This window comes from Bos taurus, chromosome 7, assembly GCF_002263795.3.
Source record: "Bos taurus isolate L1 Dominette 01449 registration number 42190680 breed Hereford chromosome 7, ARS-UCD2.0, whole genome shotgun sequence".
Classification (NCBI taxonomy): Eukaryota; Metazoa; Chordata; class Mammalia; order Artiodactyla; family Bovidae; genus Bos; species Bos taurus.
In genome coordinates, this window is record NC_037334.1 from 38408749 (window position 1) to 38429442 (window position 20694).

General features: G+C 36.9%; 1 protein-coding gene across 8 annotated transcripts in view; it reads right to left on the reverse strand.

Moving 5' to 3' along the window:
• Positions 1-20694, reverse strand: part of UIMC1 (ubiquitin interaction motif containing 1) — a 137813-nt gene that overhangs the window by 50348 nt on the left and 66771 nt on the right. For 4 of the 8 annotated variants that reach the window (XM_015472146.3, XM_059888040.1, XM_024994037.2 and 1 more), the window contains 4 exons: positions 20563-20687; positions 12533-12597; positions 8444-8520; positions 202-302 (listed from right to left, as the gene is read on the reverse strand). In XM_015472146.3, the coding sequence (XP_015327632.1) occupies positions 202-302; positions 8444-8520; positions 12533-12597; positions 20563-20687 (368 nt within the window). 8 annotated transcript variants of the gene reach the window in all.

A 20694-nucleotide genomic window follows, 5' to 3' on the forward strand; every position in this document is an offset into this window, starting at 1 on the left:
AGACATAATAAAGCATATTAAAATACTGAAGAAATGGAACTACTGTTATATTTAGAAATAGTGCTGAACTCACTTTTAAGAATCTAAGATAAAAACCTAACCCACTGTCACTTAAATCTCTTCATCCAAGGTCAACACTGCATCAGAGAGAGGACGACCAGTAGAAAGAAAACACTGAGAAAAATTAAAAGTAATATTCACCTCCTTATCTGCCATTATTCTTACTTCATCCAGGGTCTCTCTGCCATCTGGAAAGCCTTCTTTTTCAAGGTCAAAAGTTTCAGGAGAACTTAGCTGTGTCTCTGCAATTTAAAAAATCAAAACTTCATTAATTTTCATTTTGTATTTTCATAGTTAAAAGAAAACACTTATTTCCTTAAGCTTAGAGTATGATAATACTGCAGTGGCAATATAAATCAAGCTTGTTTCTTCTTAAAACTTTACTGAGGGCTTCCCTGGTGGCTCAGTGGTAAAGAATCCAGATGCTAAAGCAGTAGACATGGGTTGGATCCCTGGTCTGGGAAGATTCCACACACCACGGAACAACTAAGTCCAGATGCCACAATTATAGAGCCTGTGCTCTAGACCCCGGGAGCTGCAACTACTGAGCCCACATGCCACAGCTGCTGAAGCCCTGCACTCTATAGATCCTGTGCTCCACAACAAGAGCAGCCAGAGCAATGAGAAACCCACACAACTAGAGAGTAGCCCCCACTCACCACAATACAGAAAAAGCCCACACAGCAACGAAAACTCAGCACAGTCAAAACTAAATAAATTTAAAAAAATTTTTAACAGTGGTCTCCATTTTTAAAAAAAGAACTTTACTGAGGCATAATTTATATACAACAGAATTCACCAATTTTCAGTATATAGTAAGTTTTGACAAATGCATACAATGTATACATGGTATCTTTATTTCACATAACCACAATCAAGATATAAAATATTTCAAGCACCCTCAAAAGTTCTTATGTACCCCTTTGCAGTCAATCCCCCTCCCACTTGGCTCCTTGCAATGATCAATCTATTTTATGTTCCTACAGTTTTGCCTTTTCTAGAAAGTCATATAAATGAAATAACACGGTGTGTCATGTTCTGTGTCTGATTTCTTTCTTTTAGCATGTGTTTGAGAAGCATTCATGTTGTTACATATATCAGTAGTTCATTCCTTTTTACTGCCTAATAGTATTCCACTGTATGGCTATAACACAATTTGTTTATTCATTCATCTGTTAATCCATTTGTCTTCTTTTCCAGCACAGTTCTGGCTTTAAAGTATATTTACACATTTAAAAAAAAAAATTGCCAATGCTAATTATGAGGCTAAAGGGATGATTAGAGAAGATATAAAAACTGGGAGCAGAAATACAAATACACTTTCAAAGATATGCCTTTCTTTAATTATTCTTTAAGCAGCATCTATTAATTCAACATTAATGCAATACATATTTATGAAAGAAGTTCCAGGCACTGTATAGGCTACTAGCAATAAGAAGTATTGGGTTGGCCAAAAGGTTTCTCTTTTTTTCCATACAATGGCTCTAATAGCACTTGGTTGTCTTTAACTTCATTTGAAACAATTTTATTAGATTGTATTGTGACAGCTGTTATATCAGCATGCATTTTTTAAAAAACCTATCAAAACTGGTGGATTTTGTGTAGCCATTTTAGTACTGTAGATGGAAAGAAAAAAACAACATTATCGGCATATCATGCTTTATCACTTCAAGAAAGGTAAAAATGCACCTGAAACAAAAAAAGATTTGTGCAGTATATGGTGAAGGTGCTGTGACTGATCGAATGTGTCAAAAGCAGTTTGCAAAATTTTGTGCAGAAGATTTCTCGCTGGACAATGCTCCACAGTCAGGTCAACCAGTTAAAGTTGACAGCAATCAAATCAAGACATTAACTGAGAATAATCAACATTAACCACACAGGAGAAAGCCGATATACTCAAAATATCCAAATCAAGTGTTGAAAAAAATTTGCACCAGTTTGGTTATGTTAATAGCTTTGATGTTTGGGTGCCACATAAATTAAGCAGAAAAAGCATTCTTGACCATACTTCCATATGCAATTCTCTACTTAAATGCAACAAAAACATTCTGTTTTTTAAAGCAAGTTGTGACAGGCAGTGAAAAGTGCATACTGTACAATGATGTGGAATGGAAGAGATCATAGGGCAAGTGAGAAGAACCATCAACAACCACACCAAAGGCTGATCATCCAATGAAGGTGATGCTGTATATATAATGGGATTGGAAGGGAGCCGTCTTTTATAAGGTCCTTCTGGAAAGCTAAATGATTAATTCCAACAAGTACTACTCCCAATTAGACCAACTGAAAGCAGCACTCAATGAAAAGGATCCAGAATTAGTCAAAAGAAAATACATAATCTTCCATCAAGATAATGCATGATGCATGTTTCTTTGATGACCAGGCAAAACCTGCTATATCCTGGCTAGGAAGTTCATTCTGCTGTATTTGCCAAAAGCTGTATCTTCAGATGTACGTTTATTTTGGTCTCTACAAAATTCTCTTAATGGAAAAAATTTCTTTTCTCTGGAAGACTGTAAAAGGCACCTGGAGCAGTTCTTTGCTAAAAAATAAAATAATAAGTTTTGGGAAAATGGAATTATGAAGTTGCCTGGAAAATGGCAGAAGGTAGTGGAACGAAACAATGAATACACTGTTCTATAAAGTTCTTGGTGAAAATAAAAAATGTGTCTTTTATTTTTACTTTTAAAACTGAAGGAACTTTTTGGCCAAGCCAGTAAGATGGGGACCCCTCACGCTCTGGTTCAAGGATCTGCAACTAGTTCATGGGTCAAGTAGAGCCAGTTGCCTGTTTTTGAAAATAAAGTTTTAATGGGACACAGCCACATTCATTCTTCTTTATACTGTTTGAATGCTTTCAAGTTAAAATAGCAGAGTAATTTCAAGTACTTTGTATGGCCCACAAAGCCTAAAATATTTATTATCTAGTCTTTTTATATTCGGTTGGTGCAAAAGTAATTTTGGTTTTGTACTGTTGAAATTTGCTGTTTGTTATTAGAATACATTCTTAAATAAATGCAGCTATGTTATACATCATGGTATTGGAGAAGACTCTTGAGAGTCCCTTGGACTGCAAGGAGATCCAACCAGTCCATTCTGAAGGAAATCAGTCCTGTTCATTGGAAGGACTGATGCTGAAGCTGAAACTCCAACACTTTGGCCACCTCATGCGAAGAGTTGACTCATCGGAAAAGACCCTGATGCTGGGAGAGACTGGGGGCAGGAGGAGAAGGGGACGACAGAGGATGAGATGGCTGGATGGCATCACTGACTCGATGGACATTAGTTTGGTAAACTCCGGGAGTTGGTGATGGACAGGGAGGCCTGGCGTGCTGCAATTCATGGGGTCACAAAGACTTGGACACAACTGAGCGACTGAACTGAATGTGCATTTCTCATTTTATGTTTTTTTGCTAATGACTTATTACTTGCTGTTTATTTTGTATTTATTTTAGACTAGGGAAATGATGTTAGACAAAAAGCAAATTTGAGCAATTTTCTTATTCAAGTTCAAAATGGGTAGTAAAGCAGCAGAGACAACTTGCAACATCAGCAACACATTTGGCCCAGGAACTGCTAATGAACGTAGAGTGCAGTGGCTGTTCAAGAAGATTTGCAAAGAAGACAAGAGCCTTGAAGACAAGCATAGTGGCCAGCCAACAGAAGGTGACCATGACCAACTGAGAGCAATCACTGAAGCCCATCCTCTTTCAACTCCACGAGAAGTTGCCAAAGAAAATGTCGACCGTTCTATGATCAATTGGCATTTGAAGCAAATTGGAAAGGTGAAAAAGCTCAGAAAGTGGGTGCCTCTTGAGCTGACCACAAGTCAAAACAATCGTCATTTTGAAGTGTCATCTTCTCTTATTCTATGTAACAAAAATGAACCATTTTTTAGATCAGCTTGTGACATGTGACCAAAAGTGGATTTTATATGACAACTGGAGACAACCAGCTCAGAGGCTGGACCGAGAAGATCCAAAGCATTTCCCTAAGTCAAACCTGCACCAATAAAGGTCATGGTCACTGGTGGTCTGCTGCCTGTCTGATTCACTACAACTTTCTGAATCCCAGCCAAACCATTACATCTGAGAAGTATGCTCAGCATATCAATGAGATGCACCAAAAACAGCAATGCCCACAGCCAGCATTGGTCAAAAGAAAGGGCTTTTTTTCTGTACAACACCCAATTGCACATCGCACAACCAATGCTTCAAAAGTTGAACAAATTGGGGTACAAAGTTTTCCCTCATCTATATTCACCTGATTTTTTTTTTTCGCCAATGACTACGACTTCTTCAACCATCTCGATACCTTTTTACAGGGAAAGTGCTTTCACAACCAGCAGGAGGCAGAAAACGCTAAGAGTTCATCGAATCCCAAAACACAGATTTTTATGCTACAGGAATAAACAAACTTATTTCTAGTTGGCAAAATGTGTTGATTGTAACAGTTCCTATTTTGATTAATAAAGATGTGTTTGAGCCTAGTGATAATGATTTAAAATTCACAGTCTGAAACCACAATTACATTTGTACCAACTTAATAGAAAAAGTTTGTCAACCTCTGGTCTAGACATCTATCACTTGATATAAGAACAGAAACAATATTTCAAAAGATGACAGTAAGTCCAGAAAGGAAACTTATCAGAGGAACACAATCAAATAAGTTTTCTGTTATCTACACTACACACACTATACATCTAACTGGTATTTCTGTGCTTCACAAATACAGTAAGTGGCCAATGCTGGACTAATAGTATACTTAAAAGGTACTGAGGTAGTTTCTCAATCATCAAAGAATGATTATATACATTTCTAGCGTTAATCATATTTTAATACATCATAACTTTTTGGAAACTGGTTACACACACAGATTTCACCACCTTGTTGGAAAAAGACTTATAGTATATAAACTTCAAAATCTTCTCTATCAAGCTTTCCTGAGAGATATTTTCAAAAATGACATTTAATCTGTTAGAAAATAAAAGAGCTGCTCACTGCTTGCACTACTGTAACAATAAAAGTCCTTCATTAAGCTTTCTGTAAATGGTTGAAACATTTAACTATGTATTCAATGACAGTGACAAATTAAGAGGACATTAGCTTCATAGAAATAAATAATGTTAGCATCATGCACAATGTGGGCATGATGTTCTAATCCTGCTTCTTCACTAACATGACGTTATAATTTGAGTATCAGACCCCAGGAACTGTAAGCAATATGAGACAAAACAAAATAGGTAAGATGGACTACTATACTCAATCTGTGTTTCACTCATTTAGGACAAATTTTTATACATAGCTTCTAAATTATATATCTTATTTTTATTGAAGTATAGTTGATTTGTGCGACCCCATAGACGGCAGCCCACCAGGCTCCCATCCCTGGGATTCTCCAGGCAACAATACTGGAGTGGGTGCCATTTTCTTCTCCAGTGCATGAAAGTGAAAAGTGAAAGTGAAGTCGCTCAGTTGTGTCTGACTCTTTGCGACCCCATAGACTGCAGCCCACCAGGCTCCTCTGTCCATGGAATTTCCCAGGCAAGAGTACTGGAGTGGAGTGCCATTGCCTTCTCCTATACATAATATACATGTCTTTTTACATTCTTTTCCATTATGGTTTATCACAGGAAATGAAATATAGTTCTATGTGCTATACAGAAGAACCTTATTGTTTATCCATTCTGTATATAACAGTTTGCATTTGTTAACCCAAGACTCCTACTCTTCCTTCTCCCACTCCCTCTTGGCAACCAAAAGTTTGTTCTCTAGGTCTGTGAGTCTGTTTCTATTTCATAGGTAGGTTTATTTGTGTCATATTTTAGATCCACATATAAGTGATACCATACAGTATTTATCTTTCTTTCTAACTCAGACATCACTTACTATGATAATCTCTACTTTCATCTATGTTGCTGCAAATGGCATTATGTCATTCTTTTTTTTTGTGGCTGAGTAATATTCCATTGTGTGTATGTGTGTGCATGTATGTATACACATATACACCACATCTTCTTTCTCTATTCATCTGCTGATAGACATTTAGGGTGCTTCCATGTCTTGGCTATTGCAAATAGTGCTGCTATGAACAGTGCTGTGTTTTTTTTTAATTATATCAATAATTTTGTCTGAATATATGCCCAGGAATGGGACTGCTGAATCATATGGTAATTATTAGTTTTTTGAGGAAACTCCATACTGTTTTCCATTATGGTTGTACTAACTTACATTCCCACCAACAGTGTAGGAGGGTTCCCTTTTCTCTGAACCCTCTCCGGCATTTTGTTATTTGTAGACTTTTTAATGATGGCCATTCTGACCAGTGTGAGGTCAATGGTACCTCACTGCAGTTTTGATTTGCATTTCTCTAATAATTAGCAATGTTGAGTATGTTTTCATGTGCCTGTTGGCCATCTGTATTTCATCTTTGGAAAAATGTCTATTTAGGTCTCCTGCCCATTTTTTGATTAGGGTGTTTGTTTTTTGTTGTTGAGGTATATGAACTGTTTGTCTATTTTGGAAATTAAATCCTTGTCAGTTGTATCGTTTGCAAATATTTTCTCCCACTCAATTGGTTATCTTTTGCTTTGTTTATGGTTTTCTTTACTATGTAAGAGCTTGTAAGTTTTATTAGGTCCCATTTGTTTATTTTTGTTTTTATTTCTATTGCCTTGGAGGGCTGACCTAAGAAAGCATTAATATATTTTATATCAGAGAATACTTTGCCTATGATCTCTTCTAGGAGTTTTATGGTGTCTTACGTTTTAAGTCTTTAAGTCACTAAATTATAGAGACTCAGGAGTCTAGCTCCATGGAGAAGTAGTTATACTTTCTTAGCAAAAAGAACAATAATGTTAGGGAAACCTTTTACCTAACTCATTTAGAAGTGGCTTATATCAACAAACAGTTGGAGTTAATTAGCAGGTTAATGACAGCAAATCATGATCACAAAAGTTATATAACCACAGTGATGAAGGGCTTGCTTTTTCCTCATTAACTTTCCTCTCATTAGGGATTTCAATATTATTGTATTTGCAGGTTCCTCTTGCAAGATCCCAGGGTGATGTCACATGCCATCATCCTTAACTTACTGCGTCCCTCTGGATGACATAGGTCAACAGGCCTACATGGAGAGGGAGTAATGCTATTTTTCCACAAAAATGACACCATATTCCTGAGAGCTTCTGCCAAAATCATGGCACTTGGTAGTGCCATCATTAGACAATAATCCACATAAACTTCAAATAATAAAGAAACCACTTTCAACAAAAATGACCACAGTTAAACTTTAAAAATAAGTAAAGAAAGACTTTTACAATATGCTGCCAAATGTTTAAACTTTGGCAGGACTTTCCTAGACTAATGTGTAAATTAAGTATGAGTCTCTGTGGGAAAAAACTTGAAAGGAACCAAAAAGAAAACTACGAGTCTCTCTGACACTAACAGGTTATATGCAACCTCAGGAAAAACTAAATATGACTTAAGGTAACATTTGTCCAATTCTCGCTGTCCAAAGAGTTTAAACGTTAAGAGGAAGTTACTCACGTGAATGAGGCTACTGATAATGTATATATTAGCCCTCATTTTTAAGAAAAGCCAAATATACTATATATATATATATATATATATATATATATTTAAGCTAAAACAAATTCCTTAGAAAGTAGTGATTCATATCACAAAATAATTCTTCACATAATACAATGATTCAACTGAAGAGTTCACTTAGATAATGGATATCTTAGTTCATTTTAAATTATTTTGTATATCAAAACCTTTTCATATGCAACTTTCAATTAACATCTTCTCAAACCTTAAACAAAGTACATGTGTATTTTCATCATTATTATTAACAAAAGCAAAGTATACTTAACCAGGTTAAGTATCTATTTGGAGATTAAAAATAAGTCAATGACAGAACTGTGCACAAAATTCAATTTCTGAACTCCCTATGCAATGGACTCCATGAATGGCAATGTAAAACTAACCAGTAAAAGCCTCAGTGAGAAAAACTGCTTAATGACATGCAAATTTGAGGACAACCCACTTTGAGAAGCCATAAACCAAACCAAAGTCCTCTTGGCTCTGAATGTAGAGTTAAACGCTCCGAAGGCTTTGCTGCCATCTCTGATGACACCAGTAAGTAAACAAGCAGACAAAAGAGCCATGTTAATTTCAAACTATCTCTAAGAAGAGAAAATGTGAGATGCAGAGCCAATGTCCATCAAAATAAGTGTATGTATATATATATGTGTTGTATGAACACATACACACATCAATCACACATAAACCTCCTAAGAGTGGGTTGGAAAAGTCAGAAAAATTAACAGACACAAAAAGGTAGGGACCAGAAACTAGTAAAAACACAGTGGGGTACTTACCAGGACACACAGTGATTTCCTCCACAGAACTCTTTGGCATAAAGGCTGAACTTCTCTTACTGGTCAAAGCAGCAATGCTGAAAAAAGAATCAAACCCCAAGTGAATTCCCAGTAAAATAAATCAGAACACAGGACCAAAAGCAATGGTTAGTCTTTCACAAAGCCACAGGTAATCTGATACCTGCTGTCCAATACCACAAAAGCACAACAGGGAAGCAAGGAATCAGCAGTGAAAACTCCACATCCAAAATAGGGAAAATAAATATGCTTACAACTTTGGTTTCAGTGAAATCACTGAATGAAAAGAATCCCCTTTTGGAGTCTTCACAAAGGAAGGTTGAAGGGTAAGGACTCTCCATGGAACCACAGAAGACCAAAAAAAAAGTCTACTCCAATATAAGGATGTCAAAAGTGTTTTACAGTCTCCATCTCAGCGTTCTGAAAGCTAGAGTTTTGTAAACTCATAAGAGAAGATATGAAGATTCTTCTGACACAATAGCTTTTCCCTCACCTTGCAGTTAAATTTCCTATTTATCTCAAGATGTGGCTCTACATGCAACAAAAACAAGATACAATTCCAAACTGCCTACAGCAAAAATCTGTCCAACCAAGTTGAGTATCTCTTCTGAGGAAAACATAATTATGAAAGTCTACCCTCTTCCAATATTTTGGTTTAGCCTGACTGCTCATGGAGTGCAATCTCTTCCTGACATAGGAGCACATGGCTAAGAGATCTGAGCATCTGAGCTAGCCCCCTTATGCTTCACAGAGCTTTACAATTAGTTTAATCAAGTATGCAAGAGAATGCTTAAAAAAACAAATCCTCACAACAACCAAGAACCACAGAGGAGAGAGAATAACCACCACTGATTCATGATAAATAACTAAATCCTGATAAGAAACCACAAGTGATTACTCCCTCTAAATAAAACATCTCAGAGCATTTGTTATAAACCTAAGCCAGATACAGTTTATTCTGTATGTAATATTAGAGCTCTATTCAAAGGGTCCATCACAAAACAATTTGCTGACATTTATTAAATGGGCTAATCAATTTGAAGTCAAACCACATTGCCTGTAATTCCAACTCTCTCCTGGTGACAAAGCGTATAATCATTTATTAAAACCTACATCTGCTCTGCAGAAGGCTCACCACAACAAAGCAGAGAGGCCTGCAGGAAGCAGAAGGCCTACTCCGGTTAAAACCACTTCCAAAACTGTCTTAACAGCAGGAGAATCAAACCAAAGCACATTCTTTAGCTCAGAAAGAAACACCCAGTACTATCAACTTAACCAAAAGCCTAAGAACATCAACTTAAGTAATAGCAAATGACAGCTGGGCCTCAACTATTGTTTGGGAGATGACAGTCAGTTAACACAAAATTAAATTCTTGAATAATCCCTAAAGGTCAACTAATGATAAAAGAGAAAAGTAACTGGATGTCTGACCTAATTAATGCAGTTTATAACCAATCAACCTTTCAGTTCAGTTCAGTTCAGTTGCTCAGTCGTGTCTGACTCTTTTGCGACCCCATGAACCACAGCACACCAGGCCTCCCTGTCCATCACCAACTCCCGGAGTCCACCCATGTGCATTGCGTCGGTGATGCCATCCAGCCATCTCATCCTCTGTCATCCCCTTCTCCTCCTGCCCACAATCTTTCCCAGCATCAGAGTCTTTTCAAATGAGTCAGCTCTCCGCATCAGGTGGCGGAAACTCCAAGTATTGGAGTTTCAGCTTCAACATCAGTCCCTCCAATGAACACCCAGGACTGATCTCCTTTAGGATGGACTGGTTGGATCTCCTTGCAGTCCAAGGGACTCTCAAGAGTCTTCTCCAACACCACAGTTCAAAAGCATCAATTCTTCAGAGCTCAGCTTTCTTTATAGTCCAACTCTCACATCCATACATGACCACTGGAAAAACCATAGCCTTGACTACTGCTTTTGCTAAGTCACTTCAGTTGTGTCCAACTCTGTGCGACCCCACAGACGGCAGCCCAACAGGCTCCTCTGTCCCTGGGATTCTCCAGGCAAGAATACTGAAGTGGGTTGCCATTTCCTTCTCCAATGCAGGAAAGTGAAAAGTGAAAGTGAATTCGCTCAGTCATGCCCGACTTAGCCACCCCATGGAATGCAGCCTACCAGGCTCCTCCATCCATGGGATTTTCCAGGCAAGAGTACTGGAGAGGGATGCCACTGCCTTCTCCGATAGCCTTGACTAGACGAACCTTTGTTGGCAAAGTAATGTCTCTGCTTTTTAATATGCTGTCTAGGTTGGTCATAACTTTCCTTCCAAAGAGCAAGTGTCTTTTAATTTCATGGCTCTAATCACCATCCGCAGTGATTTTGGAGCCCAGAAAAATAAAGTCAGCCGCTGTTTCCCCATCTATTTGCCATGAAGTGATGGGACCAGATGCCATGATCTTCGTTTTCTGAATGTTGAGCTTTAAGCCAACTTTTTCACTCTCCTCTTTCACTTTCATCAAGAGGCTCTTTAGTTCTTCTTCACTTTCTGCCATAAGGGTGGTGTCATCTGCATATCTGAGGTTACTGATATTTCTCCCGGCAATCTTGATTCCAGCTTGTGCTTCCTCCAGCCCAGCATTTCTCATGATGTACTCTGCATGTAAGTTAAATAAGCAGGGTGACAATATACAGCCTTGACGTACTCCTTTCCAGATTTGGAACCAGTCTGTTGTTCCATGTCCAGTTCTAACTGTTGCCTCCTGACCTGCATATAGGTTTCTCAAAAGGCAGATCAGGTGGTCTGGTATTCCCATCTCTTTCAGAATTTTCCAGTTTATTGTGATCCACACAGTCAAAGGCTTTGGCATAGTCAATAAAGCAGAAGTAGATGTTTTTCTGGAACTCTCTTGCTTTTTCCATGATCCAACTGATGTTGGCAATTTGATCTCTGGTTCCTCTGCCTTTTCTAAAACCAGCTTGAACATCTGGAAGTTCACGGTTCACATATTGCTGAAGCCTGGCTTGGAGAATTTTGAGCATTACTTTGCTAGCGTGTGAGATGAGTGCAACTGTGCAGTAGTTTGAGCATTCTTTGGCATTGCCTTTGTTTGGGATTGGAATAAAAACTGACCTTTTCCAGTCCTGTGGCCACTGCTGAGTTTTCAAAATTTGCTGACATATTGAGTGCAGCACTTTCACAGCATCATCTTTTAGGATTTGAAATAACTCAACCGGAATTCCATCACCTCCACCAGCTTTGTTCGTCATAGTGATGCTTCCTAAGGCCTACCTGACTTCACATTCCAGGATGTCCGGCTCTAGATGAGTGTGAGTGATCACACCTTCATGATTATCTGGGTTGTGAAGATCTTTTTTGTACAGTTCTTCTGTGTATTCTTGCTACCTCTTCTTAATATCTTCTGCTTCTGTTAGGTCCATACCATTTCTGTCCTTTATTGAGCCCATCTTTGCATGAAATAAACCTTTACATATTATTAAAGTAGGAAGATTTAAGAAGGTAACCCCATCAATCAATCCATCCATCAAGAATAACTGAGAAGGTAATACAAATACAGCCATTTAAGGAAAGATGAGATAAAATCATATTAAAAGTGACACTGGACATGGAGTGAGGGTGATACTGATTCTGGGTGGCCTGAATAATATAAAGGCTTCAAAGAGGATGTAAATCTTAAGTCTTTTTAAAAGATGTATATGGTTCAGATATGTGGATAAATAAGCATAAGCATAAGGAACAAAGGGAGAAAGGACAAGGACCGTAAAGAAATCATTACAGAGCCTTGTTACTGGCATAGGAAGCGAGTGTCGTTAAGACAGTAGCAGGATGTGACTGCTTTTCAGGAATAGTGTAAATGGAATTTGTGCCAAGATAGTCATGTTAGACAAGTAAACCTCTAAGATCTCTTCCACCCTAATTCACTAGGCTTCTATGAGATGCATATTTGAGAACTGGAAGATAACGATTTCTCTTTGGCTGTGTGTATAAAAGAGCTAAAAGGTCCCTGGGAAAGCTGTTCCTATACAGTCTCACTCATGTGGCTATCTTTTCTTCTGGTACTATCAGAGGAGAATTCAGATCCACAATAATATTTATCTTACCTTTGTGAGGCAGGTACAGAAGTTCCTTCTTCAGAAGTTTCTTCAACAAAGAGTCCTTGGGAAGACTGTAAAGAAAGATGTAAAATCCTAATTATATAGGCACAGATGAACTGGTTTTTCTTCCTTTAAAAAGAAATAGTAATTGTTCAACATTAACACTTAGCACATAGTAATAAGAATAAAACATTTTACAAAAGTCAGTGATTTTAAGTAAAAAGAACATATTCTGTGGAATCAGAACACTGTAGAATTTAAATCACAGGTGAATCACCTATTAACTTTTAATCCTGGATAAGTAACATTTCAACCTGTTTCCTCATCTTAAAATAGTATTAAAACCTGCTTCACACTTACTGTGAGAATTAAACAAGATAATATATACAATGCACTGTGTAAAACACAAGGCATATAAATATTAGCGAGTGAAATGAATTATGATTTCAGAAAAGCAATTATGAAGCTTTTGTTGTGGAAGGAAGAAATACAGAGAAAAGTTCAGCTCTCAGTGGAAAGAAGTATCTCTTGGTAGAACCAAGACATAACATAGGCTATCCAAAAGAAAAGGTTTTAAAGATTCCTTTTGCTATGAATTTGCCACTATGGTTAATATTTAGCTACAAAAGATATCTTTTAAGAAACACAACAAATAGGGATCGGATAAGGAAAAACTTATTTTCTTTGACTATTAATAGAGTTGGTGCAAATGTTAACTCGTTAAATGTAGGTGCATGGAAAAGTGTGGGAAAAGCAGCTACTGCTGACTTAGGGGTACTTCTGAGGAAGTACCTGGACTGTGAAGCTTCTTCCAACAGATATAATGCTGAAATTTTCAGGGCCTTCTAACAGAATATAAATAACCTAAACAAGTTAGGCACCTCTCTATCTCTCAAGTAAATGATGAAATATACTAACAAACAAGAACAGCCTAGATGAGTCCTCAGTCAAAGAGAAGATAAAGCTGTACAATGATTGGGAATGTAGTCATCATGAAAAAGGAGGGTTGAACAAAACCGTCCAAAGGACTAAAATACAACAGTAATAAATACTTTATCTATTTGTTTGAACTCAGTGGTGACAAAACACTGTTTTGTTCCTGTTATCTAAAAAAAAAAACACCAAAAGGTAAATACTGACACCTGGTGTCCATTCAATAGAATTTTACTTTATTAGAATGACTAGCCAATCAAGACTCAGGCTTCAGAAACAAATAAGGCACTAACCAACAAGTTATGAGATACTGCCACCTCTACGTTAGGCTAAAGCACATCTCGACCTTTGCCAGTGTAATTTTTTTTTTAATTATTGTTACACCTATTATGTGTCAGGCCTATGCTAATCACTTTACATGTGTTATCCTTTAATCCTCACAAGAACCTTCTGAAGTAGAAGCTATTAAATTATTTTTAAAATGAGGAACGTGAAACTTCAACAGGTTAAATTATCTTCCCAAAATCACGGAGTTGTTCAAAGTGTTCAAAGTTGTTCAAAGCTTGGACCTTTCTGACTCCAAATGATCTTCTTCCTAACCATGTCAATACAGAATCTCAAAACTGTCTTTATTTCAATAAATCATTTTTAATTTCTAAACTTATACCTCAAAGGCAGTGATATAAACACAGAGGCAAAGTAAGGTTCTTCCAGAATATGAAAATAAGACAGCAAAACAAGCAAACAAAATTTGATTAGACTATTCACGGCTAATCAAAATGAACAGAGAAACATGACAGGAATGTAACTTTCACTAAGGAAGCTGTGGCCTAATCAAGACATTGTACTCCGCATGAACAAATACGCTAATGGAAATGGATAGTTTGCAACAAATAAAAAAGAAAAATCCAAAGACCCAGAATCAAGCAGTGGCTTCAAAACCGTGATCTGCAAGTGAAAGCAAATAGACATACACATCATCTGATCACCATAGAAATGTCCTCTGCTGTCAGGCACCAGTAGCTTATTAGGTCTTTCCATAGCCTAGGTAAACTACACCTTAAAATTTCCATTTTCTGATGATTATTTCAGCCTTCCAGATCCTTCATCCTTGAAAAAGGTATGATGGTGTATTTGTATTCTGGTCAATGAAAATGTCTCTCTTCCACAATAAAGTAACAGAGATTTGGTATACATACCAACTTGATACTTGGTTAGTCAAAGTTAGTTCTCACATTCTCACACAACCTAGGAAAGAAATCCCAGTACCTGGACTAAAAATCAAAGATCAGACCCTGAAAAGTAGTGACCACATCAATATACTACCCTTCTCCCTGCTGTAAAGCCATTTAGATGACCCCTCCATCTTCATTAAAATCTTCTCTATAATTGCAGTGATGCCAGAAACCAGTTATCATCTGATTCAAATTGCTTAGTCTATACAAAGTTTTTGCAACCTTCGTATAGACTAAATAATTTGCCCCAAGATGAATGTTTCTCTGAGTCCTTATTTCTGGGACTCCTGCTATCTCTATTAACCAAGGAGTCTCAAATATGGGCAGTTCCAGCAAAGTCATGCTGTTGTTCAGTCACCAAGTCACATCCAACTCTTTGCAACATCATGGGCTGCAGCACACTAGGCTTCCCTGTCCTTCACTATCTCCCAGAGTTTGCCCAAACTCATGTGCGTTCAGTCGGTGATACAAAGCCATTGAAAATGTTTAACAGGCACATAAACTCTTTCTACCCAGTTCCTGAAAGCAAAAGACCAAGATGTGAAATTACAATTGCAAGATTTTCATTGTTTGCTGATAGAATTAGGATATTAATTTCTCTTTGTTTTTTAAAGATACTATTCTACATTGGCAAGACTGCAGTGAACTAGGCATTTTCTTTTTTTGTTTTTTTTTTTTCTTTTTTTTGAACTAGGCATTTTCATACACTGCTGGAAGGAAACAGTACAAATTTGAACAACCTTTCTTAAAAGCAATTTAGCAGTAAACAGTAGGTCTTCTTTTCTACATTCATAACTCTTTAACCCAGTATCTTTCTGGTTCCCTATCCCTAAAGACACAAATTAGTGTAATTAAATAAATAAAAGTTTTACTTAGATGTTTGCCACAACTGAAATATCCATCAATAGGAAAATAATTTAAATATTATGGTAAACTCATAAGCAGCCATTAAAAATGAGATCTTAAGTAATTTTAAGAAATTACATACATCAGAAAATGTTTGTATGTTAAGTTAATATATAAAAATATAGTAATATGATCTAAACTATAGAAAAAATAGGTATAGAAAAAAGATGAAGGAATACATCACTGGATCGTAAGACTGTGGATACTTTCAACTTTGTTCTTTACACTTTTGGGCATTTTTCAAGTTCTAAGTGATTTCTAAAATTAATGTTAATGACTAAACTGAGTATTTACTAGGTTGTCTACCTGATCTCCTTTTACTGAGGACTGTTCCTCACCCCCCTTGAATGGTAGTATAGCAGTGGGCTCATAGCCATTTGTACAATTTGGATCACAGCCCCTTTGGGCCACAGACAACTGGGCTGGGGAGGATTACTAACTCCATATGAGCTGTAAGTCATTTCCTAGAAGTTTGAAGTTGAAATTTGGAGAGAATAAATCTCCTGTAACTTGTATTTACCTTTGGGAACTATGGGATCAATGTCTTCCATCTACCATGTATAGCAGAGAAGCAAAGGAAGCCAGTTTGCAGGGAGAAAAATGAAGCAGATATAACTATGAGCCAGGGATGAATTTTCTAAACCTAGTACCTTATCTAGGCTTGGTTTACCATTCTGTTTGAGAATTTATGAGAACCTATCTTTTTTATGATCGAGTCCTCTTTTTAATTAAGCTAGCTTGATTTGGTTTCTTGTAGCCAAATAGTACCAAATAATAATACTACGTGTAGTATTTGGTGGCCTGTTCATGAAGTTTGAGAACTTCAACTAAAAAGCCAGCTATTAGGTTCTAATCACTTCCAGCCTATTCTAAAGGCACTGGTTTAAAACCTCAGAACCTGACACAAGTCTATGTTCTAAAACTCCAGCCCCTGGGATCTTTCAAGCTAACAACTTGAATTACAGTAAAATATTAAATATTCACTCTGTGGACTTAATTATTCTTTTAAGAAGCATCTCTGAATCACAATGGATAAACAAAATGTTATCATAAGCATAACTTAACTTTCCTTTGGAAGAGAGGCAAATCACTGGAAGAACTGTTAAGAAAAATGCTTTATCTTTCCACACAGCTATCTTTCTAGAACATGGATGAAGAAGGCTGCTAGGTAAGAAAAATTCCCATATATATTTTCAATCAATAACCTTCTGATCCCTTAGAGAAAACTACCATTTATTGAGTGGCTATTATCTCCTAAGTATTATAACTAGACATTTTACATAATTCACTTTATTCATTAAAACTATTGAAAGATACGAATAACTAATTTCGTTTTATAGATATTTTAAAACTGAGATTCAGAAGTTAAATGGCCTTCTCAAAGGCAGTTACTAAAACACTAAAATAAAAATTCAAACTCCAAATCCATGCTCTCTACACAATGCAATTTCTTATCACTACCATTTCTTGAACCCTTAAAAGAGACCAAAAAAAAAAAAATAGCATAACTGTAAAACAAAACCAAAAACTCAGAGTCCAATAACAGCAACACAAAGTAGTACAGTAATAAAATATTCTATACCCTTGAAAATTATAGTTTATAAAGAATTTGTAATTATATGATTGTTAATACTCAGAGAAAAAACAGAATATAAGTTTAACCTACCATATATACAAATATATATCTATATAATATAATCTAGGTATCTCAGAAAAAGACTTAAAAGGCAAATGTGCCCAAATAGGGAATCATTTTCAGTAAATTACTGAAAATCTCAAGCAAAAATCAGAAACACATGATTATGTGAGGTAAAAAAGTCAACTGGAAAACTACCTGCACTTCCTATCACAGAGGACCACTTCCCCTAATACATAAAGGATGTCTATAAACCACTAAGAAAAAGACTGATACAAAAGAAAAATGCCCATAAGAGGTAAACAGACAAAAAAGGAAATACAAATGGGTCTCAAGCACACATGAGGAAAGTGAAAATTAAGACTGTACTGTGATACTAGTGTGTTTTATCCTCAGACTGGCAAAGATCAAGAAGTCCTGACAATACGGTACTGGTATGGGTATGGGGAACAGCTGCTACTCATACAACCTCTACAGAAGGCAATTTAGAAACAGCTATCAAAATTGTAAACACATATATACTTTGATCTACCAATTACATCAACAAGTTACCCTATAAAATCTCCAATGTAGATGAAACATCTTATGCACAAAAGTAATAATCCTCTTCCAATTAAAAAAAAATTAATAATCACTGCAGTAGTGTTTGTAATAGTAATATTTTGGAAACAACCTAAATGTCCACCAATAGGAACATTAGATACAATAAACTCATTCATACATAGTGTATTACACATTCTCCCTCCAAAAGAAAAGAAATTCTTTATGTACTGTTATGGAATGATCCCATAGAGACAGTAAATGAAAAAAGCAAGGTACAGAATAATGAAGAGTATGCTATCAGCTGTATAAAAGGTGGGGAAAAGTATCTATACACATTGTTTGCACCACATGAAATCCTCAGAAGGATGCACTAGCAAACAGCAATAAATGCTGACTCAAGGAAGGGGAACTGGTTGGCTGGGGATGGGGATAGAAGACAAACTTTATTTATATCTTTTTGAATTTTGAGTCAGTTGAACATTACTACCTATTCAAAAACTTAACTTTTTAGAAATACATATTTTAAAACAAAAAATAAACTGATACATACATCTGATACAATAATGTTTTCACGAATGCATAAGGAATAGGAAAAGATCTAAGATAAGCTATTAAGTAGGAGAAAGGAACAAAGTTTATACAGAAAAGTCTTCATTTTGTTGAAAAATTTAAAAGAAAAAATAACTATATGCATAAAAATAATAATGATTGCCTCTTGGTGCTGGTATTATGATCAATTTTTTTCTTCTTTACACTCTTCTGTACTTTCCTAACTTTTCAGAGTGAGCATATATGTGTTACTTTAAAAGTCAAGAGGAGAGGGCAACACACAAAAAAACAGCTAAAATAATCCTTGTTTAATCTGTGAATAAATCATCCTTAATCACAGCATCACTGACCCTTACCTGACCATGACTGGTTGTTGGTTCTTCCTCCAACAAAAGTTTCTCTTTCAAGCTTTTAATTGGACTTTCTTGGAAATCCTTGGTTTTTGAGTGCCAGACAGATGCCCTAGACTCCTGCCTCTCCTCTTTGTCTTCATCTCCCACATCTTCTGAGATGCCTTCATTTTTTTCACTAGCCTGATCTCCTTGGCCACATTCATTCTGGATCAGAGAAGGAGGTCTAGGTAACACTGGTTCCCCAAAACCTTTTTTTTTTAAGAGCTGCCTCTGAGTCATTTTCAGGCTCTTTTGATAAACCTCCAACTGGCAGAGAATGACCTTGGTATATTGGTTAGGGTCTACTCCATCAGGGCAGAATGGAATACCCCAGAAGTAGTACACAGTGCCCCCAATGTCCTGGAGACCTTTGGCATCTGCTGGGGTAGGCAGACAGTGCCTAGATGTGTCCCCCCTACCCTGGGCAGCTTTGTGAAAAGCACAACCCCTCCCAGTACTTTCCTGTGGCTTCCCACACTGTGTGTGCTCAGCCAAGTGGCCAGTACATCTGTCAAAACATTTAACGTTCTCATTCTCAAACACTGGCTGGCTTGATTGGTCCCAGCTTCCTGAGCTGCCAGAGACCGGCTCCTCTTCAGTGTTTTCAGTGTGGTCCCAAGGCTCCTCTCTTTCCTCAGACTCGTTTCCCTGACTGATATGTGAGCCTTTAAACAGTGATGGAGGTACCAGCTGCCATATGCCTGTAGGTATTTGAGAAAAAGTAGGGCTAAGGACAAACCATTTTTTATTAAGAGGGTTTGGTAAGTTATCACTTATCAAGAATTGCATAATGTGGGTAAAAAAGGCTCTTCTTTGGGTTTAACCAAAAGTTGGCTTCTCCTGGGAGATAAAAGTATGCTGGATATTAGTTAGATCTCAACTACTATCTGACTTAACCTCTCTAATACCACCAAAGGGATTCTGGACATTTCTGTATATCTACTCTCAGCATGATATCCCTCTGATATGGTTATGCTTGATGAGAAGAAGGAGCCAGAACAGGGAGACATGCCTTCAGTGGTCCCAGAGTCTGTGGTTTTCTGTTGGTGGGACTGTGAAGATGGTCCAGTGGCCAGAGGTCGAGATCTGGTAGCAGAAGCATCAGAAGGCCGGCAACTCTGAAACAAGTGATCCCACACCAGACCAGGTTTATTATTAAGATAGCTATACATGAAGGGTCATAGGAAGAACAAAAAAGAGGAGTCCACTGTCCCTAAGCGATTCTCCTCTCCAAAAAAGTAGATGCCCAATTCAAATAAATTCCACAATGTGTACTGCATGCCTACTATGTACAAAGCACTGTATTAGATCACTATACTAGACCTTTTTCTAATATAGAAAAGTGAATGGCATAAAGGATGGCTCAGGATCTGCCACTGGCAAATATCTTTCACATTTAAAATAACTTCAATTACACATATTCAAATCACAATGTAATATTATTTGAAAATTTTTAATACTGCTCATTCTGTCCCTTCATAACCCACCTCTAGTTCTCATTCCCTTTGTTCTCCCCACAATACAGGGAAAGTAACACCTTATCTTGCTCTCTTCTGGATTCTTGTTACTCAGTAACTCTTTTCAGAAGCTGCCAAATACTATGGTTCTCTTAAGACATGGACTGAAAATTTGTGATGTAGAAAACTCTTCCATATAGAATTAACAAAACACTAAATTGAGTTCACAATTTGACACAGATTTTAAAAATGATAATGGGAAATATTTGTCAACTGAAAACCCTATGAACTACTTACTACAGCTAGTTCCTAATTAGCCATGACACTGCAGAAATAAAATATTGCTGATCAATCCTCACAAATTTTTTCAACATAGCATATTTACATTCAGACTCTCCGCAATGGCTTTCCTCAAGAGCTCTTCTTCTTCCGCCTCCTGGCTGTTCACCTCCCTAGCTTCCTGTTCACTCATTTTGAGAGCCAGAGCAAACTGTTCTTCTTCTGTCATTTCTGTAAG